The sequence below is a fragment of the Uranotaenia lowii genome, chromosome 1 (genome assembly GCF_029784155.1).
Source record: "Uranotaenia lowii strain MFRU-FL chromosome 1, ASM2978415v1, whole genome shotgun sequence".
Lineage (NCBI taxonomy): Eukaryota > Metazoa > Arthropoda > Insecta > Diptera > Culicidae > Uranotaenia > Uranotaenia lowii.
The window spans coordinates 76,075,277-76,093,844 of record NC_073691.1 but is presented as its reverse complement, the minus strand read 5'-3'; the positions used below and the strand labels follow the sequence as shown (position 1 = coordinate 76,093,844).

Sequence of the window (18,568 nt, the reverse complement as noted above, 5' to 3'; positions counted from 1 at the left end):
GGGACATCCATAAATTACGTAACGCTCCTAGGGGGAGGAGGGAGTAAGCTCGAGCGTTACGAATTGTGACATAGGGGAGGGGGGGAGGTATGCTCATCGTTACGTAACGATTTTTGTTATTCGTTTAAGTGTTATTTTTATGGTCATTTGATGATAATTTTTTGATGTTGAAAAAAAAACGGTAATTTTTCATGAAAAAGCCCGTATAGAAAAAATGGCAAAAACTCCTATCAAATGGTTAAGTTTGAAGAAAACAAGCACATAGGAACAGTGCGAAGACTTAGGGAATTGTATGAAGGTTTTTGAGGCCAAAAAATATTGAAAAATGTTTATAATTTTTGCCCCTAAATATATGCAGCAGCATTATCCATCTTTTGAGTATATTTATTTTTGAAAGAAAATGTTGAAAAATTCAATTGAGTCCAAACAAAAAATTACTGTTATCGATGTTTTTAGCCTTCTTTGCTAAATGGCATCAAAACAATTAATTTGAAGATGTTGAGATACGTAAAAACCATAGCGTTCAAAGTTACCCCGAAACTCAAAGTCTGGTTTTGTAACAAACATTTAATTATTACCATTGGTGGTCGTTTGAATTAACTGCAATCTATGATCATGTTTAATACTCCTCACCTCAGTAAGTATTTTAAAGCTTTTAGGTGTTACGAAAAAGCAAACCCTTCCAAAATATTCAAAAATGAATGATAAAAGTGATTAAAGTTCCCCCAGTTTACGGTAATATTTTTACACTTGTAAATTTTAAAATGGCTAATGTTAAGTGTATATTGCTGTTAAATTTTTTCATCAATAACAAATAAATACAAACATGCAAAAGAAAAGGAAAATTTTATATAAACCGGCTCTAGATTAGGGTTACCAGATCCCGCAACACCAAAAAGAGTACATTGAGATCATTTACTCAAAAAATCAGGTGAAACAATATAACTTCGGTTTTCTGCTATCAGTTTGATACAAGATCTATTTAATTATCGAGCTATGCTCCCGGATGGTATGCAAAACAGAAAGAAAAGGATGTACACATTTCGTATAATCTGTGGAGGCCCCTACTACCTCGAAAAAGGGGGGTCTACTGTAATTGGAACCCGAGATATTTCCATTCGATCAAATTCTGTAAATTTGTTGAGGTTATGTAAAAGATAGATTATTCGAAGATATTGCAGAATTAAGATGTTATGCTGACGAATCACAAAAAAAAAACATAAAACAATCCATTTCAAAAAGAGCTTTTTTTTTATTGACGGATACATTTACTTTATAATCATTATTTGAGATTAGACAAGCTGGTAAAGTGTTAAAAATAAACCTAAAAAAATATTTGAGATTTGTGCGAATTTAAGCATATTACCTAAATTGTGTATAATATAATATATTTATTATATTGATTACTGTTTGCATACTCAAAGGCGCTTATTGCGCTGACTTTATTACGACTAAAAATGCATGTTAATGAAAATAAGATGTTAAAGTAATTTGTTGTGAAACAACCTCATAAAATGGAAGAAATACGTAAATTTTTTAGTTCTTATGTCTTTCAACAAAAAAAAAGAGTACATTTGGTAAAATTTTCCAAAAAGAAGAGTACGCCCATTTCTCGACCGAAAAAGAGTACATGTACTCTTAAAAGAGTACGTATGGTAACCCTACTCTAGATAACAATCAACAATAAATATGATGACTTCCAATATAAAGATTAGTTGAATCTACAATATCAAGAGTTGAACTCAATAAATCAATCATAAAAGCATAATAAAATCTTTAATATTTACAGTTGAATCAACTATACTAGTATAGTTGAATCAACAATACCAGTACAGTTGAATCAACTTTACTAGTATACTTGATCAGTATGAATCTACAATACTTATTGTTGAATGTAGAAAATCAACCATAGGACTAAAGTTGAATCTATTTTATTTATGGTTGAGTGCGTTAAATCAATCATACACATATAGTTTAATCTATTATATGTATCGTTCAATGCACAATATCAAACAGTTGAAAGTTTCATGTTTATAGTTGGCCGAGAAATTATCGGAAATATGATTGAATGTAAGTGTAAAACTGTTGACAATACTATACTTTTTTCTCCATGTGGTTACTTGGGAAGAATACATACAGAAACTCTCAAAATTTGAGATCGATCGACTAGTGGAATGCCTGATTTATCAACTTTTGTGTAAGAACTTGATTTAAAAAAAATTGATCAAATTAGCTGTATTTATAGGAAAGAGCTTATTTGAAAGATTTCCAAGTCATGTAGCGCTTCCTAAATCTTTATGAAACATTAGCATATCTTTAGAAAGTTTCTCAAAAACAGTGTAACCGAAAATTTTTTACTCAAATTAATTTTCAAAAAAGTAATGTTTTTTTTTGGGTAATAAAGCACATATAACACATCACTCAAATGCTTCCGGTCAAATCTGAAGGCAGATATGAGCACCTGAGTAAATTTTATATAAATGAATTACTTTGTCTGTGGAATTACTATTTCAGGCCATTCAACTGGTGGTTTCGAATTTTTTGACATTTTAGTGTCAAATATTCTCGATATGCAATAAGATTGCTCTAGGATATATGGGAGTAACTTCAATAAAATATTACAAGGGGTAACCAACAAATTAAGAGTGTCTGAACGCCATAATTTTACAAGAATTGAACTTGAATATTGTTGAATTTTCATATGTTTCTTTCGTTTTTATTTTGTAAAGTAATGTTCGTACAACAACTGATTTACACTTCAGGGATTTTATATCCAGCATGAATGCTTTGTAGAAAAATTTGATTTCAAAATTGCGAAAAGTTTAAACAAAGCCTAACTTAGTTTGATTAATTACTCACATTCACCGTTTAACCCGAAATGCATGGTTATATTTAGAAAATGTGTGCCTTACTTATTCCAACTAAAGAGACTATAGTAAACAAAGAGTCGACGTCTGATCCCTTTCATAATAATTCAATCAGCAACCCTGCTGCAGTGTTGCGCCGTAAATCCAGTAAAAAGATCGATTTTCGACCAATTAACTTTGAAACATTTAACAGCATTCCGGGAAACATATTTTTTGGACTGTGGGCTGTAAGTGTTCGGAAATGTTCACAATTTCTCAAGTACAATATTTTTCAATTTCTCTCAATTGCAAATAGTTTTTGGTACAAGCAAAATAATTTTCACCTAAAAAATAAGTGATATCTGTAGTAAATTCTCGCCATACGTTATTTCATTTGAATTTTAAGTGATGGGTCAAGTGAATTCACTTAAGTGACCGGTCAAGCGAATTACACTATGACGTTTGAGTGAAATTTATCTGAATTTCTAAGTAAGTTTCTAGTAAATTATCTCTCGCGTTTTTAAATAAAAGAACATTTATAGAACACCACTTCGATTTCAAACACTTACATTATACTTTCGCCATAAATTTATTGGTTGGAAAATTACATCATAATCCCAAGGCAGATCGGTTACTGCGGATAGTGCGACTTCTAAATCTTCTCTGCTGCAAACCAGAAAATCTGTCCAGTCCAACCCACAAGCTGAAACATGATAACACCTTTAAATAACTTTTTCTTACATCACGTTTAACACAAACTACCGCCAAAATCGCCTAGTAAAGAATTGGGAAAATCCAAATCCAGCATAAGCTTTAAACGCTGCTCTTTAGAATTTGCCATTTTGAACTCTGAAAATAAACACAATTACAACCCGACATTCACTTGAAGTTCAAGTGATGGGGAAGTGAATATTTTTTCTCACTTCAAATTCAAGTGACGACTGAAGTGAATGTGGATGAATTCACTTGAAATTTAAGTGACTGCCAAGTGAAATGTATATGTCGCACTTGAATGGAAGAAAATCACTGGATCCTTGTTTTTAAATGAAAAATCATGTGTATTTCAAGAGTGAATTTGGGTTCAGTGTAGGAAGAAAAAAAATCGTGTCCGCTTTGCAACCTGTGCCTTCTTCGAATCTTACACGGAAAATAATAAAACGGTAAAATTGACCGAGATAGCAAGGTGAACGCTCGTGGAAGCCAAAAAGGTAACTTCTATATTGTGCAGTTCACACTCTACTGGACTTCACACTTTTAAAGTGTGACGGTAGAAAACTGTGACCAAAAGTGTGATCTGTCATATTTTTGGGTTTGTTGTTGTTTTACTCAGTTTGTTGTTGTTTTGTTGGATGACAGTCAGTCGCTCGGACGATTCGCAGCTGCACCAAGGAAGTGTTGCTAGTAATCACGATAGAAAAACTGTTTTATTTGTTTTATAAAACATTTCGATTCTTCAATGTTTTTTTTTACAGAAATTAATTGTTGTGTATGAATTTAATGTTTTCAATGTTTTATAATAAATAAAATACGTATTTTCAAGAGCTTTTAAATCCTGTTTTAAATGTTTTTATTTATGAATGCTCATATTCGATACAAAATAATTCCTGGCAACAAAACTTAACAGTTTTGAACTGTGATTGGAAAAGTGAGTCGAAAATCCAACTTCCAATGCAAAATACGATATTTTCGAAGTGAAACTCACCTCATAGTAAGGTAAAGTTTAGCTGAATCGAGCAAACAAAAAAAGTACAATTCACCGAGCAAAAAGGTGAATTCAAAAAAAGTAAATGTTCGCTACGAAAGTTGCCAGCAGCAGCGAGCGATTCCCAACACGCGACGCCGATGTCCAGCAACGACGCCCGGAGCACTCACGAGCAGAGATGCCAATATGCCTGATTTTTCAGGCGTTGCCTGATTTTTCGAGGCTCTGCCTGACAACCTGATAAGCCATTGATTTTCCCTGATTTTTGAAAATATGCCTGATTTTGCCTGATTTTTGCGAATGTCATGAAAAATGGGTATTAAGGAACTGGAGTAGGTACCATAGCTGAAGTGAAAAAGTGAAAATGTGGCTGAATCAAAGCAATCGAAAGATTCCCGTTAATTCTTATTGAAAAAGAGAATTGAAGGGATTGCTTTGATGCAGCAGAATTATTCAACTAAGTAGGCTCACAACACATATTGGAGTGAAAATGTGGAGCGATGACCAAAAAAAAAAAAAAGGTCATCACTTTGAGCGAAATTTCCGTTACAGCCTGATTTTGCCTGATTTTTATTTCGCAAGTTCCCTGATTTTTGAAAATAAAGGTTGGCAACCCTGCTCACGAGAAGAGAAGAGTGCCACATAGACGCGAGAGTACGGCGCCGAGAGAGCGAGAAGGCTGCTCTCGCTGAAAGATTATGTGCGACGCGCCTAGCAGGTTCTAGGCGTTTCCATCCGACGCAAGCACGTGGTCCTGTGCTTGCGTGACAGACTATTTAAGGGCGCATTCTCAATGCGCTTTGAGTTAGTTCCATTTAGTAAGCAGTGTAGTTAAGTTATAAATAGAGAAGTGAAGAGAAATAAACGTGCAAGAGACAAAGTTGGAATTTTATTGGTATTCCTGCCTTTCTCGTCCTGGAGTTTGTTCTCTGCTCTGTTCCACTGCTTGGATCTCCGGTAGTGATTGGTGACGCAATCCCGGTTCTTGTCAGAACCAAACACCAAGAGTTTAGTCTTCTCGCGTCCAGACCAATACTACCGATCCAGTCTACCGTGTCTAGTGAAGAGAAGGCTCTCTTCAGACACGTGTATCTCGGTGCGCTGTTCGCACATCGCTTGCCAGCCCGGAAACATTCAGTCCACTAGCAGATCCACCCCGTGTGAGTCACACGTTAAAAAACAGTAAATTTTACCTCATAGCGAGGTCACTTGAATTGAGCTGAATAAAAAAGTACAATTAACCTATAAAAAAAGGCAAATCCAAAAAAAGCAAATCTTATCTCGTAGCGAGGTGAAGTTGACCTGGATTGAGCTTAACAAAACGGTACAACTCATCTCGAAAAAAAAAAACTATTTGCTGAACCCGTTTATTGAGGTTTAGCTGTTTTGCAGTCAGGAACAAGTTTTGCTTCGTGCCCAATATGTGAAAATCGGTTTAGAATGGTAAGTGTTTTTTTAGATATCATTGAGTTGTGCTGGTTCTCGTCGCTTGCTACAAAACGTTTGAAAATCTGGTCGAATTCCGATATGTTTTAGTAAATTCGTAAAACGTCGCAACAAATTTTTGAAAAACCACATAAAAAGCATATCGATCGATTGTAGAGATTATAATCTATCATTCATTGGGTATATAAAAAGTGGACAGGTTTGATGAAAAGTTTTCAGAAATTACGATAAAAAAATGAGAAATGTGCGCATCATAACAGCCGGGTTCGAAAATCACGAATTTTCTCTTGTTTTCGTTCTCCTATTACGAATGACAGTAATATTTGAGATACTATGTGTATTCAGTGAAAATGATGATTATGTTATCAAAATTATACTTAAATTTGGTTTTTGAAAAACGGTTCAATTAAGAATGAGATACAGCGCTGCTAAAAAAAAAGTGTAACCTCTTTTAAAAAGTGAGATTTTTTTCTGGTTATCCTAGGATTGCGGCCAAAGCTTCGTCTGGAATCAAAACTGATGTTATGAAATCGTTTGGTACATCTTTGAACCTGAAAATAATCACATTTCCGTAGATGTCGGAGAGAATTAAAGAAACATAAGCCATCAAAGAACGAAAGAACATAAGCCGTAAATATCATGAATTTTTCGAAAAAGATACAACGGCTCACCGGCAGGACTTGAACCTGCAATCTCCGCTTCAGTACGACGGCGCGTTAGCCAATTTCACCACGGTGAACGTGATGAAACCGGCGAACCCGAGCAATCGAGCTCTGCCGATCAACTGCTGGACCTTCTATCGAGAACACAATGTATATCCCGCATGTGATCTTTCCCGCTATTGATCTCTCTTGTTTCTCTAACCCCACCCATCGACTCGGGATTTAAGCCGAGCGAGCACATGGTCGATTGCGAGCAATTGGCCTTTTTTTTTAGATGTTGCCAAAATCGAACGGTTTTCGCTCGGATGTTGCCAGAATCGAATGATGCCAAAATCGAACGGGGTCTGTACTCAAAATCTTAAATAAATTGCCTCAACAATGAATCTAAAATAACAAATATCGGTAGAGATATGTAACCAGAGGAACAAAATCAATTTACTAGTCAAAACTATCGAAAAATAATTTGTTTAAAATTTTTTCGAACGGCATGGGAAGTTTAACAAAGTATATTATTCACGAAATTTTCTTCTATTCTTCTAAATTCTTTCTAGTTCCCGGTTTTGTCCCGTGTTTTTTTTTTTTTTTGGTAATCGGCGGTGGCAGAAGGACTATAACAATAAACTTTCATTTGCTAACCGACTCAGATGGTACACTGGGTAATATATCGGACTGGCAAGCCGAGATGATATATTGCAGATAGTTCGATTCTCATTAAAAATTTTTTTGATGAATTATCCAATAGGATGAAAATCCCATAAAATGTTTTTCTAGTTTCGCTTGAGTGTAGTGCATCAGCTCGAGTCTTTATCAAGGTTGCCGAAATCACAGAAAAATCTATAATTTCACAGAAATTTGAGCAAATTTTCATCACAGAATCTGTGTCACAGAACACAAAAAAATTGTACTTTTTTTTAAATTTTAATATTTTGGCTCTATAAATTTTTGATTTTTAACTTCACTTTAAATCATGATAAAATTTTAAATTTCAATTGATTTTTTTCAAGTAAAATTTGAAAAAAGTCAAGGTTTTCATGACTTATTGATGGAATTTATGCTATTTTCATCACAGAAAACCATCACCAAATTTCTGGGTTAATTCACCAAAAGTCAGAATTTGATGTCACAAAAACAAAGTTTCTTTCGGTAATCTCGGTCTTTATGCCAGTGTTGCTTTCCCAATCATACCATATTTGGTAAAGTACCAGGGGTGGAAAACAGAAGAAAAAAACAGAACAAGCGCTCAAATTCAAATTGATCTGATGAAATCACCGATCAATGAGCAGGCATCAAGTTTTGTTTCATTAGAGTGACCATTCTTAAAACTTGTTTTAAGTCGTTGAGAGAATTATGCATCGGATAAGTTTACAAGTTTCACCAAACTGAGCATGCCTCATCTATGGAACAACAGCTTTGTTGATTTTGTTTGGTTCCGGCACGAATTTTTATCATAAACGATTACAAATCTTTTCAAAAAGTGCTCATTTTTCTGTCGAAAAGTAAGAAATGCTGCAGCAAAATTTCTATTTGCCTGACCTAGATAAAGTACACTTTTCAGCGCATTTTCGACACAAAGATTTGCTAAACAGTCTTGTATTTTTGCAACCGCTTCTATAAGTGTAGGTATCAATTAATTGATACTTACTAACCACTTGAATTTTCTTGATTGGATCAACGTGTAAGTCTACTGATCCTCTAGACATAATCATGACTGTGTGATGTCCGCTTATTGCAAAATATTGACTCATAAAGGTAAGTTGATTGATTTTACTGTTATCCACACTTGAGTTTTAAGTCGACATTGTTGTAGTTTGCAAGCTCGATACTTTACCCCACGAGTTAAAAGCGTAGTTTTCTGCTTCTAGGATCCATGATTGTAACTGTAAATTCGATTTTTTTACAAATATTCTTGATACTCTCAATTAAAATTTTAATTAAAGCCAAAGGCTCTCTGATATCTCGGAACAATTTGTATTTCCTTATTATTCTCAATACTCTCTCATGTTAGTGGTTTTAAAATCAATTTTTTTGACAGAAACAAAAATTCCGAGAAAAAAAAATGCTCAATAGATGAATGCTTAAATCAGAATCAAATAATGTATGAAATATAAGTACTTACATCAATTCCATGTTCCGTGTAGAAATCTCCTGTTCCCATCGATGCGTACAGCTTGTATCCCATCTTTTGAAGAGTTCTGATGCATGATAGCAATTCCACTTTGTGCTGAAAATCGAATCCAGTTAGTTTGAGTGTTATAAGACAAACTAAAAATACGCACCTTGAAGCTCCCAATGCTGAGCAAGATAGCCCGTTTCGGTATCTGGAATCCCGTAGACATCATAGCTTTAAGATAAGCCTCGTACCGGTTGTCCCCAAAACAGGCAACCTCCCCGGTAGACGCCATTTCAACACCCAGCATAACATCGGCTCCCGCAAGTCGAGCGAAACTGAACTGCGGCACTTTCACCCCCACCTTGCCACATCCATGCAGTACATCAACCGGTTCCACACTTAACCCGACTATGACCTTTGTTGCCATGGCAACAAAGTCATGGTTGAGGGTTTTGGACACGAATGGGAACGATCTTGACACCCGTACATTACACTCAATCACCTTAAGTTCGTTGTTCTTTGCGATCAACTGCATGTTGAACGGTCCAGTTACATCCAACAAAGCCGCAATGTCCCTGGTAATCTGTTTAATTCTCTCTAGTGTTTCCGGGTTGATGTCCTGCGGTGGAGTAACGAGCGTTGCATCACCCGAGTGAACTCCAGCGTTCTCCACGTGTTCGGAAACGGCCATGCACAGAATTTCTCCATCCGCAGCAACAGCGTCGACATCGATTTCCTTTGCCTCGAGCAGGAACTTGGAAATAACAACCGGATGCTCTTTGCTAACCTCGGAGGCAAATTTCAAGTACGTCTCCAAATCTTGATTGGAGTAGGCTACGTTCATGGCTGCTCCCGATAGGACGTAGGAAGGTCTTACTAAGCAAGGATAACCAACTTGCTCGCAGAACTCGATGGCTGATTCCAGGTTGGTTAGTTCCTTCCATCGAGGTTGAAGGATTCCCTTTCGGTCCAACATGCGGGAGAATTTGAAACGGTTTTCCGCTCCATCAACCGATTCGGGGGAGGTTCCAAGGATTCGGGCCTGCTGCCGATGGAGGTCCATGGCGATGTTGTTCGGAAGCTGCCCACCCATCGATAGGATTATTCCTTCCGGTTGTTCGACGTCATAAATGTCCATGACAACTTCGAACGAAATTTCCTCAAAGTAGAGACGATCGCACATGTCGTAGTCCGTGCTAACGGTTTCCGGATTGTAGTTGACCATGATGGTTTTTCGGCCCAGGTTACGAAGCTCTCGAAGACACCCAACTGCACACCAATCGAACTCCACCGAGCTTCCAATACGGTAGACACCCGATCCAATGACCATTGTGTACTGACCGGGGAATTCGATGTCATTGGCCGTTGCATTGTAGGTCAGGTACAGGTAGTTTGTGGAGGCAGGCCACTCCCCAGCAACGGTGTCGATCTGTTTGACAAATGGAAGCACTCCGGTTTCTTTCCGTTGCAGTCGAACAGCTAATTCCGTACTCTTGATCAAGCCTGCAATCTGCTTGTCGGAGAATCCTATCTGTTTCGCTTCCAGCAGCATCTGTCTATCCGGGATGGCGGACAGTTTCTCCAGGCGATTGGTGAAGTCGATGATAGTTTTCATCTTTCGCAGGAACCAACGATCGATCTGGGTGAGTTCGTAGATTTTCTCAACAGAATATCCTGCTTTTAAGGAGGCAGCCAGTACGAACATTCGCTTGTCAGTAGGTTCCAGAAGTTCTTTGTCGTTAACCGGTTTAAGGTAAGGATCAAATCCGTTGACGTTGTCTACCATCCGCAGAGCTTTCTGGAAGGCTTCCTCGAACTTTCTTCCGATTGCCATAACCTCACCGACACTTTTCATAGAACTTCCAATGTTCTTGCTGACTCGAGTGAACTTGGACAAATCCCAGCGGGGCATTTTCACCACACAGTAATCCAAGCTGGGTTCAAAGCACGCAGTCGTGACTCCAGTAACAGAGTTCTTGATTTCTGGTAGAGGTATTGCTAGAGCAAGCTTCGCTGCGACGTAAGCTAGTGGGTATCCGGTAGCTTTACTGGCCAAAGCTGAACTTCTGGACAATCTCGCGTTGACCTCGATGATGTAATACTCCTCAGAGTAAGGGTTCAGAGCATACTGGATGTTACACTCTCCGACTACTCCAAAGTGCCGGATGACTTTGATAGCTGTGGATCTCAACATATTGTACTCTCGATTGGAAAGAGTTTGAGAAGGAGCAACGACGATACTCTCCCCGGTGTGAATGCCTAGGGGATCTACATTTTCCATGTTACAAACCGTGATACAGTTATCGTAGGCATCTCGAACAACCTCATATTCGACCTCTTTCCAACCCTTCAACGACTTGTCAATGATCAGCTGGTTCGAATGAGCAAGGGCTTGCTGAGCGAGGGTCTTAAGCTCTTCCCTGTTGCTGGCGAATCCTGACCCTAGACCCCCCAATGAAAAGGCAGCTCTTGCCATCACCGGATACCCTATTTTATCGGCTGCCTGGATAGCTTCTTGAACAGAGTAAACTGCAGCAGATGGTGCAACTTTTTCACCAATTTCAGCCACTCGATCAGCAAAGATCTTCCTGTCCTCGGTTTCGATGATCGAAGTTATCGGTGTTCCCATAATTTTAACCTGGTACTTCTGGAAAATACCTGCCTTCTCCAGCTCAATCCCACAGTTCAATGCTGTTTGACCTCCGAAAGTTAACAAAACTCCTCCCGGACGCTCAGCTTTGATCACCTGCTCAACATAATCGGGAGTCAACGGAAGAAAGTAAACCTTATCGGCCAAACCTTTAGACGTTTGTACAGTCGCAATATTTGGGTTGATTAACACCGTTTGAATGTGTTCTTCCTTCAGAGCCTTGATCGCTTGTGACCCGGAGTAATCGAACTCACCGGCCTGTCCAATCGATAAACCTCCCGATCCCAAGATCAATACTTTCTTGGGTCTACTGGTGTCAATAGCTTTCTTCGGTTTGTACTGCAAAGCCGCATTCAGTTTCTCCTTGATCGATACCTTCGATGATCCAGATAGCTTGTATTCTTTTACCGCCTCCAAAAATACATCGAACAAAACTTCCAAATCTTCCGGTCCTGCGGTGTGTTCCGGATGAAACTGAACACTGAAATACGGTTTGCTTGTATGCACGATTCCTTCGTTGGTCTGATCGTTGATATTGGTGAACAGCTCTTCCCAACCCTGAGGTAACTTCGTAGCATCCACAGCAAAGCCATGATTCTGCGAAGTCATGTAACACCGCTTAGTTCCCTTATGTATGCAGGGTAGATTGTGACCTCGATTACCGTACTTCATCTTGAACGTACTGCAGCCTGCGGCTGTCGACAACAGTTGATGACCCAGGCAGATACCAAAAATCGGCTTTACCACCGACCCTCCAAGCATTCCACGAAGGTTATCGACGGTCTGCTTACACATCACTGGATCACCGGGACCATTGCTCAAGAACAATCCATCGAAATCAGCCGAATTGAGTTTGGTATCCCAGGGAACAACATCCACTCGGGCTCCTCGATTGACGAAACACCGTACTTGATTCAACTTCAACCCACAATCGATGGCACAAATGCGGGGTGACCCTTGCGGATTGTACGTAGTAGGCTTCGACAGCGATACCTCTGCCACCAGATTTCGTAAATTTTGATTGTGAAACTCGACACTTGAGGCATCCGATAGGTGACCCTGGATGATTTTACCTGAAATTTAAAACAAACTTTCAAAATATGTCTCAAAAAAAGTTTCAAACTCATAAAACCTACCCAAAATGGTTCCATTCTCACGAATCTTTTTGGTCAAAGCCCTGGTATCGATCCCACTTATCCCAGGAACCTTATGCTTCTGCATCCACTCCGACAACGTAAGCTTGCTCCGCCAATGGGAGGGTTCTTCGCAAATTTCTCCCACCACCAGCCCCGAAGTCCAAATCTTGTTGTTCGACTCGAAGTGCAACATTAGGCCCAGCTCGTCCAGATCCCCATCCGGGATGCCGTAGTTCCCGATCAGTGGATACGTCAGCACCAGGATCTGTCCATGGTACGAGGGATCCGTCATTGATTCCGGATAGCCGACCATGCCCGTTTGGAAGACGACCTCGCCATCCGAATCGATCGGGGCTCCAAACGATTCGCCATGGATGAGGGTGCCATCTTCGAGGACCAGGGTGGCAGGCATTTTTCAAGGATGAAAATTTCTAGCTGGGATCTGTTTTTGAAAAGAAGATACGAGGGCATCGGTAAGGATTATTTTTCTTTTTTTTGAATTTTCAGGTGACCGACCATACCAAAGCAAAAGCCAGCGGCTTTGGCGTAGTGGTTACCCAAGCAACCAAAAGTCCCATATCTACTTAAACGCGTGCCTCTTAAGTTCGAGTTTCGCTGAACAAAGGTTCCAAAGGGAATTGGTACCGAATTTTCTCGAATGCGAGCATGAAAGTTAAAAAGAGTTCCTCAAATAGTCTTTTTGTAACACGGCAATATCATCACTCATTGTTAAAGTTACTAGTAGGGCCTTAAATAGCCTTCTATGGACTTGAAGTTCCAGCTGATCTAGCAGGCAGGGATGCTTTCCTCCGTGGTGTTTTTACGGAGCCGGAGAATTTCAACACCGCAGTATTATTGTCATTAACTCTCCGGAGAGATTGTTAGTTTTTCACCACTCTCTATCTGCTATCGAAGTACTCGAGTGTCATATACACTAACCTGAACTCGCACCGCCACCAGATCCTCACATTGGAGCATAAATGTTTGCACCGTAGAGCTCCGTAGAGTGGCAAATTTCCTCACCGGCGAGAATCACCTGCGTTTTTTGTGACTTGGCTTTTCCGAACGTAAGGAAAGCAGGAAGTTGAAAGCAATGTGCCATAAGACAGTATCCATTCCTTAGCCATTCTTACGGGGCGTTCGTAAATTAATCGTTTTGAGTGATGCATCTGTGGATCGATTTATTTTGGTAGATTAAAAAAAACCATCCAAAGCATTTGATTTACATTCAAAAAATCACTTCGACCAAAAACATCATTTTATTGCTACGAGTAGATAGCAATTTACGAACGCCCGGTATAATAAGCTTAACAAATTTAGTAATCTGATGAAAACGAAATCTATTTAAAAAAAAAATCCATCGTTGCAACTGGAGACAATTGTCATCAAAGTTGAAAAATGTAATGTAAATATATTAAATTAACAATATTACACTTCAATAATACAAATACTCATTTTCAACATGGATCAACAAAAATTGAAGTTTAAAACCCAACTTTTTTTTCCATATTCTTTGCATTTTTTTTAATGATTCATGTCACATAAAATTGAACAATTCAATCAATAAGAAATGTTCCAGATTGCTCGAATTTATCCGGGACAAAACTTGAAAAAAGTTACCGGGAATAATGCAATAAGTTCACTCGGCCCGAACTTTTCAGAAAATTGTAATAATTAAAAAAAAAGTTTTAACAAAATAAACATTTTTATTTCTAGAAATCTTTAATAAGATTTGAAAGCAATAGATTTGGATTGGTAAAACATTGCTTCTTCAGATAAACAAACTGTTTCTTCATTGCTAGTCCTATTGGAACTGCCCCTTCAAGTATACTATCACTCGAAATACCCCTAAATGTAGACAATCACCTGCAATGTTTACGTGTTCAATAACTGGATCGATCGGTTTTCTCAGTGGTGTATGTGGTGAACATAAGAGCTCCCACTCTCACAACATAAGAGCTCCCACTCTCACGCTCGTTGGTGTTGAATTCAATATAATCTCTCCGGTGGTGTTAGTTGAACATCTCCGTGGTGAAATGCAGAGAAACTCCGTGGAAACCCGCACCGCGGAGATTCTCCATAGAGAAAATGCATCCCTGCTAGCAGGTATTCTAGGAAAGCTTATTACCACTTCGAGTTTTAGCTACTGGTAAGGTAACATCTAGACATGGCCTCGTGGCAGCGCCTTTGGATAGCATCTCGAGGGGTCGCGGTTCAAATCTGGTATCAGGACTAATTACTTTCATTAGGTTTTTTGATTGCTAGGTAAAGCAAATAAAACAAATGTGCAGCAGAACTGACGTGCGTGCCGGCATGTATCGAACAAAGTCAAAAACAAAGCAATTAAATCAGATGAATTGAGGTGATGGGAGAAATAAAGATGGATGCCGAGAAACCGGAAGCACCACATGGGAGGATATCTATGCATTTTGAGCACTTTAACGGATCTACGGATCGATGCTCTAAATCTACAGATTTCCAGCATTTCCTACGGATTTTCTAAGGATAAACGAAAATTGTTAGGGAATTACGCGGATAAACGAAAATTGTACCTCACGACAAAAAAAGGGTCATCAAGTTTCATTTAGCCAAAATCAGAACATTTTTCGTTTTTTGTGTAATCTACGGATTTGAGCAATTTGCAATCTGGTAACACTGGATGGTGGTGACCGAAGTAAGAGAGAAGAGAAGATTTTTTTTTGTTTTTGCTGATTAAACGATTACTTTGGCGCTGAACAGAAGGCCGTTCAAATCTGTAATGGAACTTGAAAGTTTCAATTAGAACTTAAATTTTGGGCTGAATAAAACGAACTGATTATGCTGATTAGGCTGTGTTTGACCTTTTTAATAAGACTTTACGTTACTTGGGTATCCTGTAGGCCACGGGCGGAGGCAAAGTTTTACGTTTCATGAGTCACCTGAAGCTTCCGTAATACATTTTTTTTAACCAAATGTGAACTCTGAAGTCCCATCATTCAATAAAAACGCGAGTTTTGGTTGTTTGAGTTGATTATGCTCACATTTTGATTGCTGAAAATATGCCTTCCTTATCGGGAGACTTGAGACATGCACCTCTACATCTAGTTCAAAAAGTAAACATAAACAAGTCTCAGCAACCGGAATCGCAGTTCAATGTGCCGAGTATGGACGAGGCTTAAGCGGTTTCGCTTAACGACCGGTAAATTTGAGCGAGTTAGTTATTTAACTGGAGACCTTAAGTTTTCCCTGGCTACGGAAAAATAAAGGTTGTATTTTTGATGAACACAGTTGTGAACTTGAATTGCTTCAACGGCGTATCTTCTACACGGTGTCTTTTTTAGAATAATTTCAAAAAAAAAGGAATCGGCAACTCTGAAAATTTTGTCACATTGTATTTAGAGGAGACTCTTTCCTATCCAACGCACTGTTCAGGCAAAAAATCGATCGAGGGTTCTAGACCAACTTTTTTTTTTATTGAAGATTTGCGAACAAAATACCCGAGCAAAATTTTCAAGTTTTTATCATTTTTCTCAAGAACTTCTTATTTTACTATGAGCTTAGATGTGATAAGTTAAGATTCATTCAAAAGGAATTAATAATTTCTAATTTTTTGTTTAAATTGTGTTAAAAATTAAAAATCATTTTTGATCCAAGGTGGATGCTTTAGAGGCCGATGGCAGATGGTTGCTTTTGAAGCCGGGGTAGATTCCTGTTGCAGTTTGAGACCCCTCCCTTTTACAAGAAGGGGGGGGGGATCTCCAAAACGCAACGAAATGTTTGCATTTCCTTTTGAGATCCATTTAAGCAAATGGTACCAAATTCTGCATGGGAGGGGATTTTGCTTCAAGAAATATTTCTTTGAATGTTTGGTATCACTCCTTGTTTCCAGAGGGAAAATAAGAAGGGGAAGGGGAGCTCTCTTATAATTTTTAACATATCTCGAGAATTATTCAAGCAAATTTGACCAGATTTGGCATTTGAAGGTATTTTGATACGAGAAATGTTGCAATGATGACCGAGACCGCTTCGTTCTTGCAATGGAGAGATTGAAAGGGGGAGGGGGGCTTCCATACATTTTTTATTGCAAAATTCGAAAACTATTCGGGCAAATGGAACCAAATTGGCTTAGGAGGATATTTGCATATGAGAAAAGGTTCTATGATTGTTTGAAACTCCTCTCGGTTTTCATTGGTCTCATACAATTTTTTGCAATACTTGGCAACTGATCAAGCGAGGGTAATTAAATTCGGCATGCGAGGGTATTTTGGTAAACAAAATGTTCGCAAGATGGTTTGAAGCTCTTCTTGCCTTTCATTAGAGAATCGTAAAAGGAAACGGGGCTCCCATACAATTTTTCCATGATTGGTGAAAGAATTGAGCAAATGGAACTAAATTTGCCATGGGAGGATATTTGGATACGAAAAAAGTCTTTATGGTTGTTTGATACTTCTCCCTGATCCCAGTAAACAAACAGGAAGAGAAGACAGGGTCACAGTTTTTAAAGATGTCGAGAGTTAATCAGTTGAAAGGCACCGAATTTGGTATCGGATTGTATTTTCATACGAGTAATGTTTCTATAATTATTTGGGACCCTTCTTCAATTCCATTGAGTGATACAGTTAGAGGAGACGGAAGCCTCATACATTTTTGTTGCGTATCTATAGAATTATCCATAAGAAAGAAAAACCAACTTCAGTAGGGGAGGTTTTTGGAATGGAGAAATGGAATTCGGAAACTCTCCAGTGGGGAATGAATAGAGAAGAGGGATACTCTGTTACATTTTTTGCCTAGCTGGGGTCAAATTTGTCATAGGAAAGTTTATAAAAATTAGAATTGAGACTCCTCCCTTCTTTTCAGTGGGGAGCTTAAAAAGGGAGAGAGGTACACCCATAATAACTCGGGAAATAATCGATCAAATTTAGAATAGGAGGTGTGCAACTGCGTCAATCCCTAGAGATCACCCACGCCCCGTTACACTTGGCTGACGTGCCGACGCGCGACTCACCTGGAAGACGCCCGCATCTAAACTGCTGGAACTTGCTAACTCTAAGTGTATGTGTCTTTAGGGTGGCTCATCTATTCGTGCCCCACACATGTTCCTTCTTCTCGAAAGGAAAAAAAATGAAATAGCTTAATTAAATGTATTTGAAATCTTTTTTCCCACATTTTAACAATGTAGCCATGTATGAGCCGTTTCAAATAAACTAGTTATAAAAAAAACAATGTAGCCATGAGAATATTAAACGCACAAGAAATGTAAGCCTCGATTTTTTTTTGGGACAGGCTTTTTTTCCACTTTCATTTTACCAGTAATCCCGGAACAGATAGGTGCTGTTTTGAAGAAATCCAAGAGATATCCTGTGAAGAAACCAAATCAAGATGAAGCGAGCAAATTGGTCCGAAATTCATAGGTCTTCAGTTACCAGTATTGGAAATATTTATTTTGGTACGTAATACTAACCTCAAACGTTTTTTTAGAAATTTTCATCAACCAAGCGGACATAGTCGTGAAGATATGCAGGAATCCTTCTATCTCGCGACTCTTGAAACGTTGCTTCCTGCAGCATTGCTTAGAGGGTATGTAGTCGATGTTTCTTGAGGAGCTTCTGAAGATTGTGGAGCCTCAATTGTTTCTAAAACGTCCAGCGGTCCCCGCCATTCGCGAACTTTTTTGGTTTGTGTTATATGGCGTTTAATCGTTTGTCCATGAGAGTCTTGAAGCAGCAGACTGCCGTTTTTGTCCTCCTTCACAATATAGCGCTTTGGATCGAATCGAGAGTCTCCCTTGGATTTTGTAAGGCGTTCTATAACTACTGTATCACCCGGTTTCAAACGACTTTTCCGGGCACCCCGTCTTTTATCATAGATCGGATTTTGGCTTCGTAATCTTTAGAATCCAATTGGGAATCGTCGTGATCAGGTTTCCCACGGCGAAACAATGGCAGTCTACGTCTAATTTTGCGTCCCAACATAGCTTCTTCCAGAGAAATTTTGGTTATCGAATGCTCCGCGGCGTTATAGGCTTGCACTGCAGCTT

The 18,568-nt window shown here is 38.7% G+C and overlaps 1 protein-coding gene across 1 annotated transcript in view; it reads right to left on the bottom strand.

Moving 5' to 3' along the window:
• The window catches only part of LOC129748897 (CAD protein), a 58,611-nt gene that overhangs the window by 33,868 nt on the left and 6,175 nt on the right, over nucleotides 1-18,568 (bottom strand). Inside the window, exons 2-4 of the mRNA XM_055743685.1 lie at nucleotides 12,553-12,994; nucleotides 8,933-12,489; nucleotides 8,773-8,877 (exon numbers count right to left, since the gene is read on the bottom strand). Of these exons, the coding sequence (XP_055599660.1) occupies nucleotides 8,773-8,877; nucleotides 8,933-12,489; nucleotides 12,553-12,964 (4,074 nt within the window). The 5' untranslated portion in view covers nucleotides 12,965-12,994. The remainder of the gene's footprint in view (nucleotides 1-8,772; nucleotides 8,878-8,932; nucleotides 12,490-12,552; nucleotides 12,995-18,568) is intronic.